At 40.0% G+C, this 18,587-nt stretch overlaps 2 protein-coding genes across 2 annotated transcripts; one reads left to right on the plus strand and one right to left on the minus strand.

Annotated features, from left to right (window-relative positions):
• Nucleotides 1-1,233: 1,233 nt before the first annotated feature.
• On the plus strand, nt 1,234-1,800 carry LOC112302798 (interferon alpha-4-like). The gene has a single exon (XM_024558317.3). It carries the CDS (start codon nt 1,234-1,236, stop codon nt 1,798-1,800), a length of 567 nt encoding a protein of 188 aa, XP_024414085.2.
• Nucleotides 1,801-17,304: 15,504 nt separating this feature from the next.
• Nucleotides 17,305-17,892, minus strand: LOC128781407 (interferon omega-1-like). The gene has a single exon (XM_053928979.1). The coding sequence runs from the start codon at nt 17,890-17,892 to the stop codon at nt 17,305-17,307; it is 588 nt and encodes a 195-aa protein (XP_053784954.1).
• Nucleotides 17,893-18,587: the final 695 nt, after the last annotated feature.

The raw sequence follows: 18,587 nt of genomic DNA on the forward strand, positions 1-18,587 counted from the left end.
TCACTGGATCTCACAGTGATGTTGTGAGAGGTGGCCCAGCCTTTGCTTACTCACGAGCTGCCGTCGACTGCCTTCTGGATGCTGCTTAGGCTGGGGTCTCAGTGTGGTGTGGGCGTTGAAGTTAAACGCAAATAGTTGTGTCCTTTAGTGCTACTGAAGCTATTCAACAAATTATGTCAAATGCTACACAGAAAAAATGTTGACAAAATGTAGACATAGATTTAGCAGCTGGTGAAGTTAAAAATTATTTTTTGGTATGAATGAGTTTTAAAAGTTAAATATAAATATTAAGAAAAGAATGTTAAAAGAGTGTTTAGTGGTTTTTAATGATGTAAAATTATATCTATACATGGGTATTATTTTAAAGTGTTGTAGAAATTTTTATTGGAATGTGTAATTGGATACATTACTATTAATATAAATTAACATATTACACTAAAGTTTGCTGTATAAAGCCTGGCTGGTGTGGCTCAATGGACTGAGTGCTGGCCTTTGAACCAAAGGGTGTCCTGTTCAATACCAGTCAGGGCACATGCCTGGGATGTGGGCCAGGGCCCCAGTAGGGGGCAGGCAAGAGGCAACCACACATTGATGTTCCTCTCCCTCTCTTTCTCCCTCCCTTCCCCTCTCTCTAAAAATAAATAAAATCTTTTCAAAATTGCTGTATTACATTAGTTATAAAGTTACATTAAACTAATTAAAATAACCAAATATCAATTACATTGATATTTTAATTACATTAAATGAATGACAATAGCTTTGAAATGTATCTGGAAGCATACAATTTATATTTGTTCATTCTTAATCTGAATAAGAATAAATGTATTCACTGAGTAAAATGAGTACATTTTACACTGTCTTCTTTTATTTATAAAACACAGGTATAAATACAGTACATTATTCTTTACACTTGTATATATAATATATGTACAATATATATATCTGTGTTTATAGTTTTCTAGGGGCTTGAAGCAGAAAAATACCTGAAAGTCTCTGTGGACAGGGGGAAATAGTGAAAAAAATATGGTTGGGAAATACTGATGAAAATGCGTACAGAAAATGCATAAAGGAAAGCAAAAGCAGAAGTAGAAAGGAAAGGAAACATTCAGAAATTGAAAAGTCCTATGTTCCCTATAAAGACCCCTGCACAAAGGAAGGTCTCACAGAGCCTAGAGAGCAAGGTTCAGAGAGTCATCCAGCTCAGCCAGGCCAGCCGCATCTGCAAGGTCCCCAATGGCCCTGCGCTTTTCCTTCCTGGTGGCCCTGGTGGCACTCAGCTGCAACTCCATCTGCTCTCTGGGCTGTGACCTGCCTCAGACCCACAGCCTGGTAAACAGGAGGAGCTTGATGCTCCTGGGACAAATGAGAAGGATCTCCCCTTTCTTCTGCCTGAAGGACAGAAAGGACTTTGGGTTTCCCGAGAAGGTGTTCAGTGGCAACCAGTTCCAGAAGGCTCAAGCCACTTCTGCCATCCAGGAGATGGTCGGGCAGACCTTCCACCTCTTCCGCACAGAGGGCGCATTTGCTGCTTGGGACAAGACCCTCCTAGACCAACTCTGCAATGGACTTTATCAGCAGCTGAGTGACCTGGAAGCCTGCCTGACACAGGAGGTGGGGATGGAAGAGGCTCCCCTGATGAGTGAGGACTCCGTCCTGGCTGTGAGGAAGTACTTCCAGAGAATCACTGTCTACCTGCAGGAGAAGCAGCACAGCCCTTGTGCCTGGGAGATTGTCAGAGCAGAAATCAGGAGATCCTTGTCTTTATCAGCAAACTTGGAGGAGGAGGAGATTGAGCAGTAAGGAGAGACCCCTGGCTCAGCATGGACATGATTCTCTCTCATTAATAATATCACACTTCCCCCTGTTCTGCCAGCTCAGACTTCCTTTTGTTTCTGCTCTGATCTTTATGTGGATGGAATTGGTTTGTTAAAAGTTTTCAGGAATAGTAAGTCCAATCCTGTTCAGCCTTACAGGCACCAGGGGCTTACAGAGGCCTGTGCTGATGTTTTATTATGTGTTTATGTATTATTTATTTATTTATTTATTCATTCATTTATTTATTTAACAATTCTTTTATTTATGTATTTGGAAAGTTTGCATTTTTTTCTGTTCATGTAATGTTCGGCATGTGCACCTTTATATTATGTTATTATAATAAAATATATTCTCTATTATTATTTAATTTATGATTATCTGTGTGTATTCAATTTTTATAATAGGAAACTGTTTGTATTGCCTTATCCCAAAGAGAAACAGCAAACCAGATTGTGCGACTTGATTAAGAAATAGATGGCACAATCCCAGTACCCATCACATTGTATTCACATTGTAAGTACTTCCTGACCTTCTCTAAGGCAGGTTGTGTGGTGCCCTCAGGGTAAAGAGGTGATTGTAACAAATACAGTTACTGTTCTCATGTACTTTTGATTTTTTTTGAGAAAGAACCCTAAACACACTAATGAAAATTAATATCAGTTATGTGAAATGGTATATTGAGAAGAAGAAAGAACAAGTGAATTCTCTCAGCAGCAGCTAGAGTGGAGAATGCCAGGGCTTACCAGTTGAAGCAGTAGGTCTGCTCTACAGTTGACTGGTGACATCTAAGTGCAAATGTCCATTGTCAGCTGGGTATGTGAGTTTGCGGTTTACAAGGAATGCCATGGGGGCATTCCAGGATACGTGCCCATATCACACAAGTTTCCCTCCTCTGCAGGTAGAAATCCCCAGAGCACGCTTGCCATTCACTCTCTTATCTCTCCAGCCAACCACACAACTATTTTGTCAGTCATGGCTTCAGCATCCTGGTTTCAGTGTCAAGGTTTCCCTAAGGAGCAGAAGGTCACAAGTAGAAAGCAAAAGTTCAATAACATTTCTAGGTTTTGCAGAAACATATGCAAGAGAGGCTTTCCTTAACGTCTGTGGACTGTGATGTAAAGGACCCTGTAGCTGAAAAGAAACAGAAAGCAAGATGGAGATTTTGGGATAGGGCAACTGAAACTCCTCTCAGGGAAGACCGCTCCCTGGTGGCCAAGTGCAACAAGGGCAGCCACCAAGAGGAGGGCAGGCTTCTGTTGTGGACAGAAATGCTACCACTTCCTGGGGATGTCCCTTCATGCTTCAAAAAGACTCCCTCTTGACAACAATGGATTCTAATGCTGTCCCTTGGCTGTTTCCTTATCCTTTGTATTACAAAGAGACAGAGTCTCCAGCTTCAGGCAGGGCATGGACCCTTTGGGATTGAGCAGAGAGAGGGAGAGAGAAAGAGATGTGTTTTCTGGCTACCCCTACTCTGCAGACCAAAGCCTCGCTATGATTTACTCCTTCCACATACTATGGGACTCTAGCGGGCAGGGAGAGCTGCCTGTCCAGGAATGGGACCCCATGGTAATCAGGAAATCTCATTAGCATTAATTAAACAACTCTAAAAAGTGCACATTTAGTTTCACAGATTTATTATATCACACGCCAACTATTAGTTAATAGAACAATATTCTTATTGTCACATTGAATAACAATCTTTTTTACTGTTATTCTTACAGTTGTCCTAATTGTTCCCTCTTTGCCTTCTTCTGCCAAGCCCATCCCCACTCCCGCAATCAATCCCCATACTGATGCCCATGCCCACAGGTCATTCATACATGTTGTTTGACTAATCCCTTCCCCTGCTTTCCAACTTCATTCCCCTCTCCCCTCTGCTCTGGCCACGTCACTCTGTTCCATGTTTTCCCATCTGATTCTATTTTGCTCATCAGTTTCTTTTGTTCATTAGATTCCTTTTACAAGTGATATCATATGCTACTTGTCTTTCACTGGCTAGCTTATTTCACTTAGCATGATATTCTCCAGTTCCATCCAATGTGTCCTCAAAAGGTAGGAGCTCCTTCTTTCTCTCTGCTGTGTAGCATTCCATTGTGTAAAGGTACCAGTTTTTGGATCCACTCATCTACTGATGCACACCTAGGCTCTTTCCAATACTTGATGTTTGTAAATAGTGCTACTTTGAACAAATAGGTGCAAAAGTCCTTTTGAATCGGTGTTCTGGGATTCTTATTTCCAGCAGTGGAATTTCTGGGTCAAAAGGCAGTTTGTTTTTGATTTTTTGAGGAAATTCCATACTGTCTTCCACAGTGGCTTCACTAGTCTGCATTCCTTCCAACAGTGCATTCAGGGTTCCCTTTTCACCACATCCTGGCCAGTACCTGTTGTTTGCTGACTTATTATTGGTAGCCATTCTGACAGGTGTAAAGCGATTCTCACTGTGGTTTTAATTTGCATCTCTCTGATAACCAGTGATGTTGAACATTTTTCATATGTCTATGAACCATCTGTATGACCTTGGAGGTGTCTGTTTTGATCCTGTGCTCATTTTTTATTGGGATGCTTGTCTTCCTGGTGTTGAGTCCTATGAATTCTTTATATATTTAGGAGATGAAACCCTTGTCCCATGTATCATTGACAAATATGTTCTCCCATACAGTCATGTCCCTTTTCATTTGATGATGGTTTCTTTAGCCATGCAGAAGTTTTTAATTCGATATAGTCCCATTTGTTTATTTTTTCCTTTATTTACTTTGCCCAAAAATTGCTATGTGGGATATCTGAAATTTTACTGCCTGTGTTTTCCACTAGGACTTTTATTGTTTCACAACTTATATTAATTCTTTTATTTGTTTTGAGTTTATTCTGGTGTACAGTGTAAATTGGTGGTCTAGTTTTGATGCGGACACTGGCCTGTGGGCTCTGTGTGTTGTGGATGCGACAAACAAATTCCCAGGACTACAGAAGTCCCGTGGAGAAAAAGGGATGGCATGATCACCCTCTGAGAGAGAGAGGGCCCCGACAGCTCTCTGGACAGGCGTTTATTGCTTTTCTGGGCACATTTCATTGAGGATGGTCCTCATTTACTATGCCCAGGTTCGCTTTACGTGGTTACCTTTTATAGATAACAAAGGAGAGGCAGTTGCTAATTGCTACAAAGAAAAAGAATGTTTGCAAAAGTAAAGGCAAAAGTGGTTGAACTGATTACACTCCATCCATGGGAGGCTTAGCATAGATTTTATTAAGTTAGTTTAAAGATAAGCAGTAAACATTTGCCTCCTCAATTCAGGGTGAGGGAGTTTTAGCAAAAGCAAGCCTCATAGCAGTCTAGGTACAATGCAGGCCTGATTCCTTATGGGAACGCCTATCTGTGGGTGTGGGATGTGTGTGCCAACCTCACTTCCCATTGGTTTTCTGAATCAGGGGCTGGGCTACATTCCTCAGACCACATGAAACAGTTCCCTGTATAGTTTCATTTTTTTAACATACCAGTCCAGTTCTCCCAACATCATTTATTTTTTATTTTTTTAAAGATTTTATTTAATCATTTCTAGGGGGGGAGGGAGGAAGAAAGAGAGGGAAAGAAACATTTATATGTGAGAGAAACATCAATGGGTTGCCTCTCCCATGCACCCAACCAGGGACCTGGCCTGCAACCCAGGCATGTGCCCTGACTGGGAACCAAGCCATCAAGCTTTTCATTCACAGGCCTGCAGTCAACCCACTTACCCACACCAGCCAGGGTCGAACACCACTTATTGAAGACCAAATTTTTATTCCATTGTATGTCTGTGCCCCCTTTCTCAAATATTAATTGATCATAGAGATATGGGTTATTTTGGTTCTCTATACTGTTCCATTGATCTATGTGTCTGTTCTTGTGCCAGTGACAGACTGTTTTGATTAACTTGACCTTGTAGATAGTTTTATATCAGGTGTTGTGATCCCTCCAAATTTGTTCTTCTTTCTCGATTGTTGAGGCTATTTGGGGTCATTTTCGGTTCCATATAAATTTATGGACTATTTGTTCTAGATCTCTGAAATGTGCCTTTAGGATTTTAATAAGAATTGCATTGGATCTACAGATTGGTTTGGGTAGTATGTATATTTTAATGATGTTAATTCTTCCAATCCATAAATGCAGTATTTGCTTCCACTTATTTGTGTCCTCCTCAATTTCCTTCTACAGTGTCCTATAGTTTTCCAAGTGTAGATCTTTTACCTCATTGGTTAAATTTATTCCTAGGTACTTTTGTTGTTGTTGTTGCTATAGTAAATAGGATTTTTTTTTTTACTTACTCTTTCTTAGTGTTCATTGTTGGTGTACAAAAATGCCATCAATTTCTGAAGATTGACTTTGTATCCTGCTACTTTGCTAAAATCGCTCATTAGGTAGAGTACTTTTTTGGTGGAGCCTATAGAGAATTCTGTGTACACTATCATGTCATTTGTGAATTATGACAATTTTACTTCCTCCTTTCCAATTTGGACGCATTTTTCTTCTGCTTGTCTGACTGCCATGGCTAGAACTTGCAGTACTGTCTTGAATAAGAGTGGTGAAAGTAGACATCCCTGTTTTGTTCCTGACCTTAAGGGAACTCTTTTTGTTTTTGCCTGTTGAGTATGATCTTGGCAGTAGGTTTTTTTTATATGACCTTTATTATGTTGAGTTGTGCTCCCTCTATTCCCACTTTGCTGGGTGTTTTTATTAAATATGCGTGGTGGATTTTATCACATTTTTAAGCATCTGTTAATATGATCATGTGATTTGTGTTCTTCATTTTGTTTATGTAGTGTATTACATTTATTGATTTGTGAACATTGTGCCATTCTTGTATCCCTGGGAGAAATCCCTCTTGATCATGGTGCATGATCTTTTCAATGCATTGCTGGACCCAGATTGCCAATATTTGGTTGAGGATTTTGACATCTATGTTCATCAAAGATATTGGCCATTAATTTTCTTCTTTGTTTTGTCTTTATCTGGCTTTGGAATTAGGACAATGGTGTCCTTGTAAAATGTGTTCAGGAGTCTTCCCTCTTTTTGAATTTTTTGGAATCGTTTGAAAGGGATAATAGTTATTTCTTCTTTGAGTGTGTGGTGAAATTCACCTGTGAAGACATCTAGCTCAGGGCTTTTGTGTGCTGGGAGTTTTTGATTACTGCTTCAGTTTCGCTAGTCATCAGTCTAGTCAGGCTTTCTGATTCTTCTTGATTCAGTTTTTGAAGATTGCATGTGTCTAGAAATGTATCTGTTTTGCCCAGATTGCACCATTTCTTGGCATATAGTTGTTCATGGTAATTTCCTACAATCTTTTTTATTTCTGTGGTATCAGTTATTACTTCTCCCTTTTCATTTCTCCTTTTATTTATTTGGGTCCTCTGTCTTTTTTTCTTCATGAGTCTGGTTAAAAGTTTGTCAATTTTGTTTTTTCCTTCAAAGAACCATCTCCTGGATTCATTGATCCTTCGAATTAGTTTTTTAGTCTCCATGTCATTTAATTGTGCTCTGATCTTATTTCCTGCCTTCTACTTGCTCTGGACTTTGTTTATCAGTGTCTCTCTAGTTCTGTCAGATGTATGGTTAGGTTGTTTATTTGAGATTTTTCTATCTTATTTACATAGACCTGTATTGCTAAGAACTTCCTCTAAGGACTGCCTTCACTGTGTCCCATAGGATTGGGATTATTGTGTATTCATTTTCATTTTTTCCAGATAATTTTTGATTACTTCCTTGATCTCATTACTAGAACATTCATTATTCAACAGCATGTTGTTCAGCCTCCATGTATTTGGATGTTTTTGAGTTTTTTCCCTTGAGGTTGGTTTCTACTTTCAAGCCATCGGGATCTGGGAAGATGGTTGATATGATTGCAATTTTCTTGAGTTTAATGTTTATTTGGTGTCCTACCTTGTGGTCTATCTGTGGAAATGATTTATGTGCATTTGAGAAGAATGTATATTTCACTTCTTTGGGTTGAATATTATGTAAATATCAATTAAGCCATTTGATCTAAAATGTTGCTTAATGCAGCATTATCTTTGTTGATTTTTTTGTTTGAAACATCTATCCACTGTTAACAATGGGGTTTTAAAATCCCGTACGATGAGTGTATGCTGTCTATCTCTTCAAATCCCCCAAAATTTTCTTTATATATTTAGGTGCTCCTGTATTGGGTGCATACGTGTTTACATGAATTATATCCTGTTTGGTAAACTCCCATAATATTATGTGGTGACTTTATTTATCTCTGATTATGGCCTTTGTCTTGAAATTTAATTTGTATGACACAAGTGCTGCTACCCCAGCTTTTTTTAATGTCCATTTGCATGAAATATTTTTTTCCATCCTTTCACTTTCAGCTTGTGTGGATATTTTGTTCCGAGATTGGTTTCTTGTAGACAGTGTATGTGCAGGTTCTGTTTTCTTATACAGCCAGTTATCCCACATCTTTACTGGATCATGTAATCCATTTACAATTAAGGTTGTTACTGATAGGTACTTATTCAATGCCATTTTTCCTTTTGTACCTCTGTTCCTCTTTCTCTCTCTCTATTTCTTCTTCTTCTGAAAGTAGTCCCACTAGTACCATTTGAAATGCTGGTTTGGTGGAGTTGTACTCTTTTACCCACTTTTTTGTCTCTATTTTGGGAGCTCTTATTTTCCTTTCCATTGTAAATGGCAGCATTGCTGGATAGGGTAACCTTGGCTGCAGGCCCTTGCTTTTCATTACTTGGTATATTTATGCCAGTCACTCCTGGCTTGTAGTGTTTCTGTTGAAAAATCAACTGATAGCTTTATCAGAGATCTGTTGTATGTTACCAGTTGTTTCTCCCTTGCTGCCTTTAATAATCTCCCTTTGTCTTTAAATTTCGCCATTTTGATTGTTAAATATCTTCCAGTGGGCCTCTTTGGGTTCATCTTGATTGGGAGCCTTTGTTTCCCTGGACTGGACTTTTCCCTCACCAAGTTAGAGACATTTTCTGTCAGTATTTTTTCAAACAGGTTTTCTATCCCTTGATCTTTTTCATCTCCTTCTGTTAGTCCTATGATGTGAATATGGTTATGTTTCATGTTGTCCCCAGGCTCCCTTAAACTGTCTGTATTCTTTCTGAGTCTTTTTTCCTTTTCTTGCTTTGATGAGTGTTTTTTTCTACCTTGTTTTCCCACTCACTGATTCGATCTCCTGCTTCATCTCTCCTGCTTTCAATTCCTTCTAGTGTACTCTTCATTTCAAATATTGTATTCTTCCTTACTTCCTGGTTGTATTCACAAACTCCAGGTCTTTTCATGCTGATATAGTTACCATTAAGTTCCTTGTAGCTCCCATAAAGTTCCTTACAGTTTTCACAGAGCTCCTTGAGCATGCTTATAACAATTATTTTGAACTATATGTCTGATAAATTGTTCACCTCATTTTCATTTAATTCTGTTTCTAGGGATTCCTCCTTTCATTTTGATTGGGGATTGTTTCTTTGTCTCCCTATTTTTGGTGACTCTTCCTGTTTGTTTCTACAAATTAGATCACCCTGCTTTGCCTGCCTGTGTTCATCAGGTGGTCTTCTTTGGGAGGAGTATTGTGGGATTCAGTGGTGCAGTCTCCTTGATCCCTGGAGCTGGATGCTCTAAAGATGCATATATGCAGTTTATGTGGTCCCTGCTATTGTACTTGTATTGTGCTGTTTGGGCTCATTCATTGGTGAGGGTCTGCCCTCTATCTGGCTGACTGAGAGTCTCAAACTTCACCACCTCTTGTATGCTGTTGTACAGGTGCTGACAGAACAAAACTGAGCAGCACAGAAAACAAACCCATGTCAACAATCATACCCCTCAACAACAACAGCAATATCAATGACAAATGAGCAAAGATTTAAAAAGATGGAAAGAGAATAAGAATGTTATGAGAAAGAAAAAAGAGTATGAGATAACTAAAGTAAGAAAATTGATTTGCGAGCATTGATGCGGAAAAAATAATAAAAGTAGGGAATAGAATCAACACAAAGACAGAGAAAAATAAAATTATAACATTAATACGGAGTGGAAGGAAGAAAACAAAATGGAATAAGAAAAGACAAGAGTAAAACATGAGTCTTGAAATAAAGTGAAGAATAGGAACAAAATTGAAGAGAAACAACAACAGCAGCAATATCAATGACAAATGAGCAGTGATAAATGAATGTAGAGAGAGTAGGAATATTATAACAAAGAAAAAAGAATATGAGATGACTAAAGGGAAGAAAAATGATTTTTAGAGCATAGAGGGAGGTGATATATTAAGAATAAATAATGGAAACAAGGTGAAGAAAGGAAAAAAAGAAATTTTGGTAACTTCCAGTCAAGATGGAGGAGTAGGTAGACATGCTTTGCCTCCTCTTGCAGCCACAAGAAGAATCACAACTAATCTTAAAACCAAAGTAGGAAGGATCACCATACTTGATATCAAAGTGTATTACAAGGCCACTGTAATCAAAGAGCCTGGTACTGGCATAAGAACAGACTCATAGACCAATGGAACAAAATACAGAGCCCAGAAATAAACCCAAGCATCTATGGTCAATTAATATTTGACAACGGTGGCTAGGGAGAAAAATGGAGTAACACTAGCCTCCTGAACAGACGGTGTTAGGAGATCTGGACAGCTACATGCAAAAATATGAAACTCAATCCCCAATTTACACCATACAAAAATAATTTGAAGGTGGATAAAAGACTCAAATATAAATTGTGACACGATAAATGTCCTAGAGGAGAATGTAGACAGGAAAATCTCAGATATTCCACACAGCAATATTTTCACCACTATGTCCCCTAGAGCAAGGGACATAAAAGTAAGAATAAACAAGTGGCATCTCATGAAAATAAAAAGCTTCTGCATGCCTAAAGAAAATAGCCTTAAAATGAAAAGAGAACCAATCATAAGGGAAAACATATTTGCCAATGATACCTCAGACACTGGTTTGATCTCAAAATGTATAAAGAACTCACATGACTCCACTCCAGGAAGACAAACAACCCAATTAAAAATGGACAAAAGACAGGAACAGACACTTCTCCAAGGAGGACACACAGAGGGACCAGAGACATATGAAAAGATGGTCAACATCATAGCTGTCAGAGAGATGCAAATTAAAACCAGAATGTGATACCACTTCACACCAGTCAGAATGGCCATCATAAACAAATCAACAAACAAGTGTTGCAGAGAATGTGGACAAAAGGGAACCCTAGTGCACTGTTGGTGGGAATGCAGCCTGGTGCAACCACTGTGGAAAACAGTGTGCAATTTCCTTAGAAAAATAAAAATGGAACTGCCTTTTGACCCAGAAATTCCACTGCTATGATTATATCCTAAGAACCCTGAAACACCCGTGCTAAGTACCCCAATGTTCATAGCAGCACAATTTGCAATAACCAAGTCCTGGAAGCAACCTAAGTGCCCATCAGTAAATGAATGGATCAAAATACTGTGGTACATCTACACAATGGAATACTACACAGCAGAAAGAAACAGAGAGCTCCTACCCTTTGTGACAGCATGGATGGAAATGGAGAGCATTATATTAAGTGAAGAAAGCCAGGCAGTGAAAGACAAATACCATAGGATCTCACCTTTAAGTGTAACCTAATCAGCAAAACAAGGAAGCAAAATGTAGCCAGAGACACGGAAATTAAGAATAAACTGACAGTAACCAGAGGGGAGGTGGGAGGGGATAATGGGAGGAAAAGGGAGAAGGGTTTTCAGGAACAACTATAAAGGACACATGGAAAAACCAAGGTGGGTAAGATCAGGACAGGGAGGTGGGATGGCTGGGGTAAGGGGAAGTGGTGGGGAGAAAATGGAGACAACTGTACTTGAACAACAATCAAAAAAAGAAAAAAGATTCTACTGATCTTTCTTTTTAAAATTAAATAAATAAGGGGTTTTGTGCATGTGGTCATTCATCAGTATTTCAGACAGTGGTCCTTTGTTCAAAAGGGGCAGAGAATCTCAGACCTCAAATGACACATCTGTTCCATCACAGAAGATTCTGCTCCCTGAGAATGAATCAAGTGATATCTGATATCAGTACTTCACAGGCTCAGCGCTGCTCTGTGTGTGTCAGATCCAATGAAAGGGACAGGCCTGGCCTAGAGGGAGAGGCCTGGCCCAGATGTGAAATTGGCAGATGAATAGTATGAATAGATTGCCCCCCTTGAGAGGGCAGACTCAAATATGGGGGGATTTTACCCTGGAATCTTCTACCACACCTAAGTCCATGGTCTGTGAGTTTTGGATAGGAGCCCTAGTCTCTACCCTGTGCCCTGACATTCCAGTTCTCACAGGTGGATGATGATATTATGTTTCCTGAGGGTTCCATTCCTGATGTCTCTTCATGCTCACCATTGGTTTAGAATAGTGGGAAGAAGGAAAATAAAAACAAGATTCTCTCTTTCTGGGCTGCACATCAGGTTTCCCTTTCCTACATATTGTCTTTTCTTTCTTTCTTTTTTAAACATTGGTATATCTGGACACCACTGAATGCAGTAAACTGACAGAGAGGATTCCAACTCTCTAGAAATAAAAATGGGGTTTGAACCAAAGTTCCTTGGTTTCCCCAAATGTGGAAACTAGACAACTTTCTCCATCTGAAGCAACAGCTGTCCAAAGCAACTGAGCACAGAGAATGCCTATGCTGATAGAATTCCAGGCCCATGTGCCAGTTCTGGAACACTCACAATGGCTTCCTGAGTGTGGATAAGGGGACAAAATGTGGAAGGGGAAAGCAAGGACCCCCCCCCCATCCAACCTAACAGATGCCACTCCTATTCATGGCCATGAACGGCGTTCACTGGGCCTGGCTTCTTCCTTTCCATTTTTTAGTTTTTAATTTTAATTTTAATTTAATTTTTCTTATATTTTTTCCATTACTATTTAGTCTCCTTATACCCCCTACACCTCAGCAATCACCACACTGTTGTCCATGTCCATGAGTGTCTTTTCCTTTTTGTGCAGTCCCTTCACCCCCTATCCCTCCCCCAGCTACTGCCCTTAGCTGTCCTCTGTTCTCTGTCTATGAGTCTGGCCCCATTTTCCTCATTACTTCAGCGTGTTTATCAGATTCCACATATGAGTAAAATCATAGGGTGTTTGTCTTTCTCTTACTGGCTTACTTCACTTAGCATAATGTTCCCCAGTTCCATCCATAGCGTCACAAAGGGTACAATTTTCTTCTTTGTGTATGACCGAGTAGTATTCCATTATGTAAGTATCCCATACTTGTTTTATCCACTCATCTATTGATGCACATTTGGTTTGCTTCATATTCTGGCCATTGTAAATAACCCTGCAATGAACCTAAGGATGCTTATGTTCTCTGAATTAGTGGACTGAGTTCCTTCAGATATATTCCTGAAGTAGGAATTCCGGGTCATAAGGCAGATCCATTTTTGTTTTTTTTAAGTATCTCCATACTGCTTTCCACAGTGGCTGCATGAAGATTGGGAACAAAACAGGGATGTTCATTTTCAACCACACATATTCAGGATAGTACTGGAAATCCTAGCCACAGCACCAGACAAGAAGAACAAATAAAAGGTATCCAAATTGGAAAGGAATTGGTAAAACTCTTTTTATTTGCAGATGACAAGTTATTGTACAAAGAGAATCCCAAAGATATTGCCAAGAAATTACCAGAATTACTAAATAAATTCAGCAGACTAACAATATACAAAATTAATATGTATAAATCAGTTGTGTTTTTATATGCCAACAGCAAACTTACAAAAAGGGAAATGAAAAGCAATCTCATTCGCACTTGCTTCAAAATTAATAAAATACCTAGGAATAAACCTAACCAAGGATGTAAAAGACCTGTACTCAGAAAATTATGAGGAACTGAAGAAAGAAATTGAAGAAGATACAAAAGAGTGGAAGCACATACCATGTTTGTGGATAGGAAGGTTTAACATCATTAAAATGCCCAAACTACCCAAAGCAATCTATAGATTCAATGCAATTCCTATCATGGTCCTACTTTCCAACCACAACCTTTGGGCAGCTCATACATGTGTGTGGCATGTAATATACATATATGCACGTAAGATATCTGGTATTCTTAATGTGTAGGTATGGGCATGTTCAAAGACTGTAGGTGGAAAGTGGTAAAGGCCATTAAAGGGTGGAGGAATATTTATGCTTTGTACTTCAGTTTTATCTCAAAATATTAGGTGGGTTTCCCATTATTCCTTAGAAAAATAGGCCTGGACCCCATCACATCTCAGCTCTAGGGAGGAAAAAAATCTACCAACTATGTTTCTTAATTCCCAGAACACATTTAGAAGTATAATACACAGAAATTGCAAGTATCTTCAGCAAATAGCACAAGGAATATTCGTTCACCGAATGTACTGTGAAACTAATACCCAGGAAACACAGCAAACAAATAAAAATGGTTTTCCCAGGACCTAAAAGGCTCCCTAGTGTTGCCTTCTAGTCACTCCCTCAACCAGCTCTCCTGCCTCCTCTCTGCAGATAGCCCCTCTATCTCGACTACTTTTCCCAGCCACACTTTTATGCCTTTGTGGGTATTTACCCATTAGTCCTGACAAAACTCCTATGAAACCATGGTACTATTGTCGTTATATTAAAGACAGTGAAACACAGGAGATTAAGAGTTTATGTTATTTGTCAAGGTCACACTGCTCTTAACTAGAGTTAGAATCAGCCCATAGCCCTGGCTGCAGAATAATATTCTTTATCCAAGAACCAATGCTGTGAAAACATGACAAGCTGCACAGACAGTCCAATTAAACACCATTAGGGGTGTTGTAGAATAACCACTGACCTCCACACAGCAGTTTCCAGATGGATTCACAGGACTTAAACACCTTATTTTCTAAGTTGTATCTCAAAAGACAATGTAGAGGCCCAAGGCTCAGAGGAGACACCTGCCCAAAGTCCCGAGAAATTGAGGAACACAGTCAGATTTGGGCACAAAATAGACTAGGTGTCATTCCTTTTCACTCCTCTTAATAAGAGCAAGATCCTTTTATTTCAGATCCTTGTGGTGGTTAAGTTTATGTGTGAATTTGACTGGACCATGAGGTGCCCAGATACTTGTAGAGATTGTTCTGAGTGTGTCTGTGAGGGTGTTTTGGGGTGAGATTGACATTGAAGTGATGGGCCAGGTAAAGCGTGTTTGCCTCCCTGACATGAGAAGCCCTGATCTATCCAGTTTTCAGGCCTGAGTAGAACAAAAAGGCTGACCTTTGATTAACAAAATGACAAAATACAATTTAGCTGAATTTAATGCAACAAAATTTGTAGCAAAGGAAAGGATCAAGGGCACAGTAGAATGAAGAAAGGACGGAAGCTGATTGCTCTGGCAGGGTCTTAAAGGAAAGTAATTCTTGTCCAGTGGCCAACCTCCAGCTCAGCAAAACCAGCCAAGGACCATTCTTTTATTTTTTCCTGCCAGATGTCATCAGTTTGTAAATCCTGAGGTGGAATCACACCCACCCACTAACAAAGGACTCACTTTAAATAAGATCACCCAGCTGGAATTCTACCTGGCAAAATAATGGATGTTATCTGTTTTCAATGTGCATTTCATGAGATTAATGAAACCATTCAGGAACTTGATATTTACCTCAATATCAGTAATACTCGGGATGACACAGCTGGAAAATTATCACCATCTTAAAAATAAGAATGGCATTATTGAGCACCTACTGTGGTCTGGGTCCGATGCTGAACATGTGAATTCATACTGTAACCCATCCCTCTGAACACTCCTTTGAGCACATGCACCCTAAAAACAGGAGTTTGTCAAGCACTTTCATGCGTCAGTCTCGTTCTACTGGCTTTAGCACACCTGAATTAACAAAGTAGACAGATAGAGTTCCTTTCACTATCCCCATTTTATGATGAAGAAAACACAGACACAGGTTGATACATTTTTCAAGACAATAGTAACATTTTAGAAGCTAGGCCTTCTGACACCAGACTCTGAGCTCTTAACGTTCTAGCAATTTCACTGTTCACAAGAACCAAAGAGGCTACTGAGAGTCTGGACATCCTTGTTCCAGGGCAGCTTTTGTGATGGTTAATTTCATGTATCAACTTGGCTGAATCAACAGTTAGCCATGCTGAACCTTGCCTTAAAACGTAGCTGGAGGTTGACTAAAACAAACAGACATTTTAGCCAACCCAGTACATAGTGCATCTTCCCCGGCTCCCCGTACAATGAGGTCATGATATTCGAGAGGTGCTAGGCAATCAAGAAAGGTATATGAAAGTCCAGTACTGCCAAGCTTTTCCTCTTTTGCTGAACTTGTCCACCAAGAAGAGGTAGTAAGAAGGAGAAAGATAAAAGACAAAAATGTATTAAAATATTACACACAATTTATGGAAAAGCAAACTAATGCATTGGCTAGGTCACCTGAGGCAATGATTCAAAAAAATCCTCTCACATTGATATCTCTGCCTGTTGTCTGAGAAATCCACACAACACACACAGTAAACTGAATTGAGCTGATTCCTCTTATGTCAGCACCTGTTTCATCATTGTAACAATGGCCTTCACTCAGGGCCCAAAATATGCATCAGGACACTCAGAGAAAGAGGCCTGACTCCAACAGTTTTGAAGAACAAAGAGCTTCCACTGAACGTTTGCTCTGTCCCTGTGGCTTTTCACCCTGAATGAAACCATGAAGCTGAAACCACAAGAGAACCGCAGCACCTGTGGGTGTGGGCAGTAGGTGGGGGGGGGGGGTGAAGGGATAGTAAGCGGGAGTGAGAGGAAGCAGTAGTAGATCGGTACTGGGGAGAGGGTGGGAGGAAGGGTACCAGGTGCCAGGGTGAGCCAATAAACACCGTGTATCTCTCCCACTGCAGTCTAGACGACTCCTCTCAGACATTTCTACCCACCGCTCCCTGTGGGCTGAATATCAATCAGTTACAGCTCACACATAAGTACTGCTCGCACTCCACCTATTCCAGGACTCTTCTCAGGTTCATGGATTTCCTCGTTTTCATAGGCATTTTATGGCACAGGTATTATTCTGAGACAGATGTACATAGGAAAGGAAGTAAAGATTTCAGTTTTCAGAAAAAAAGAACCCAAGAAGTTTTCTTTGATGAGAATGTAATTATAAAAGCAACATGCAAATTTAATAACATAAGAAAATAAACATGTTTTGTAGATTTTAATACAAGATAAGGGCCAATATTTGCTGTATAAATACTTAACTATGATAACATAAAAGAATAAATAGTAATAAATATACAGACAAGCAATAAATAAATGACATCAAGGCCATCACCTCTTAAGGACTGATGTCCTAGGAGCTGAATTTTGTAACACAATCTTGCCTAACACTCCAACTAAAGATGTGCTCAGTTAACGTCAATAAATTCTGTGACTAAAGCAGAAACAGGAGCCTTTTCCCATCACCTAAGTCCTGTGTGCAGGGGCGATCCAGCACACTCGTCAGTGACACCGGGATCAAGGTGACCGCTGGTCTCTGTCCATGTTACTTAACCTTTCTTGCAAGGTTATTATTGAAGACAAGGATCTCATGATTTCCACTCGGACAGCCTCCCAGGCACAGTCACTGTATTGCTTCTCTTTCAAGTAGAGACAAATGCCCTCGAAGTACCTCCTCAGAGGCAGAGTAGGTCCATGGGAAGGCGGGGCAGTTCCTTCCTCTCCCTTGTCCCTCACCAAACAGGCCTCCAGGTCTTCCAGCTGCCGGTAGAGTCCCATGCGCACTTGGTTCAGGAGGGTGGTGTTCCAGGCAGCAGAGGTGTTCTCTGTGAGCAAGAGGTCCGAGATGTGCTGGAGCATCCCATGGAGGACAGAGATGGCTTGGACCTTCTGGACCTGGCTGCCTTTTACCACTGCCCGGGGGAATCTGAAGTCTTTTGTGTCATTCAGACAGGTTGAATTGGAGATTCTCCGCATTTGCCTCATAAGCACCAAGTTGTCCTTGCTGAGCTGGATGTGGTTCTGGGGTAGGTCACAGCCTAGAGATCCACTGGGGCCACAGCTGACCACCACCAGGACCAGCAGTAGAGACAGTGGGAGGGCCATGAGCACAGGAGGGGCTGCTGGCCTGGCTGAACTGGGCTTCTGGTGAACAACCTTGGACCCTAATTAGCCTGTGACCTTCTTTCTAAGCATGGCCATTAAATAGGGAGACACAATAATTTTCATTTTCTAAACATGGCTTTACACTTTTACTTCCTTTTTTGTTTTCATTCATGAGCTCTCCACGTGGTCTAAGAAGATGTCATCATTCTACACTGTCAATTTTGACTTTCTAACTTTCTCACTCAACTAGAGATGTGTCAGTCCAAATGGATACTTAACAGTCAATTGAGAAGCATCATTGTCCTAAAGTCAGAACTGCATGTAGGTGTAAATACTCACACTCACACACATACACGTGAACTATTTTTATTGCATAAATCTTGTTCGTCTCTGTATTAAAAGCAAAATTTGGTTTTCAATCCGGACCACATTTTTGCCATCTTTACCTAGGGAGCCAGGCTCCCTATACCATGTGGGTTTGTGTATTTTGTTAGGTACGTACCAGACCATGTATGGTAAATAAGCTCTTCAGCAATAGCAAATAACCAATTGAGGGGGCTTTTTCTTTCATATCTAGCACATCCTATATTGTCTTCATATGCCAAACATTTATGATGATTTTAACACATACAGCGATACATTGTACTAAGAAACAGATCTTGAGAGAATGTTACCAAGTGTAAAATAAAAAGTAT

This window comes from Desmodus rotundus, chromosome 1, assembly GCF_022682495.2.
Source record: "Desmodus rotundus isolate HL8 chromosome 1, HLdesRot8A.1, whole genome shotgun sequence".
In the NCBI taxonomy this organism is placed as follows: Eukaryota; Metazoa; Chordata; class Mammalia; order Chiroptera; family Phyllostomidae; genus Desmodus; species Desmodus rotundus.

Excerpts from the sequence above, each read along its gene's own strand:
- LOC112302798 (XM_024558317.3), top strand. The coding sequence starts at position 1,234 with ATGGCCCTGCGCTTTTCCTTCCTGGTGGCCCTGGTGGCACTCAGCTGC.
- LOC128781407 (XM_053928979.1), bottom strand. The coding sequence starts at position 17,892 with ATGGCCCTCCCACTGTCTCTACTGCTGGTCCTGGTGGTGGTCAGCTGT.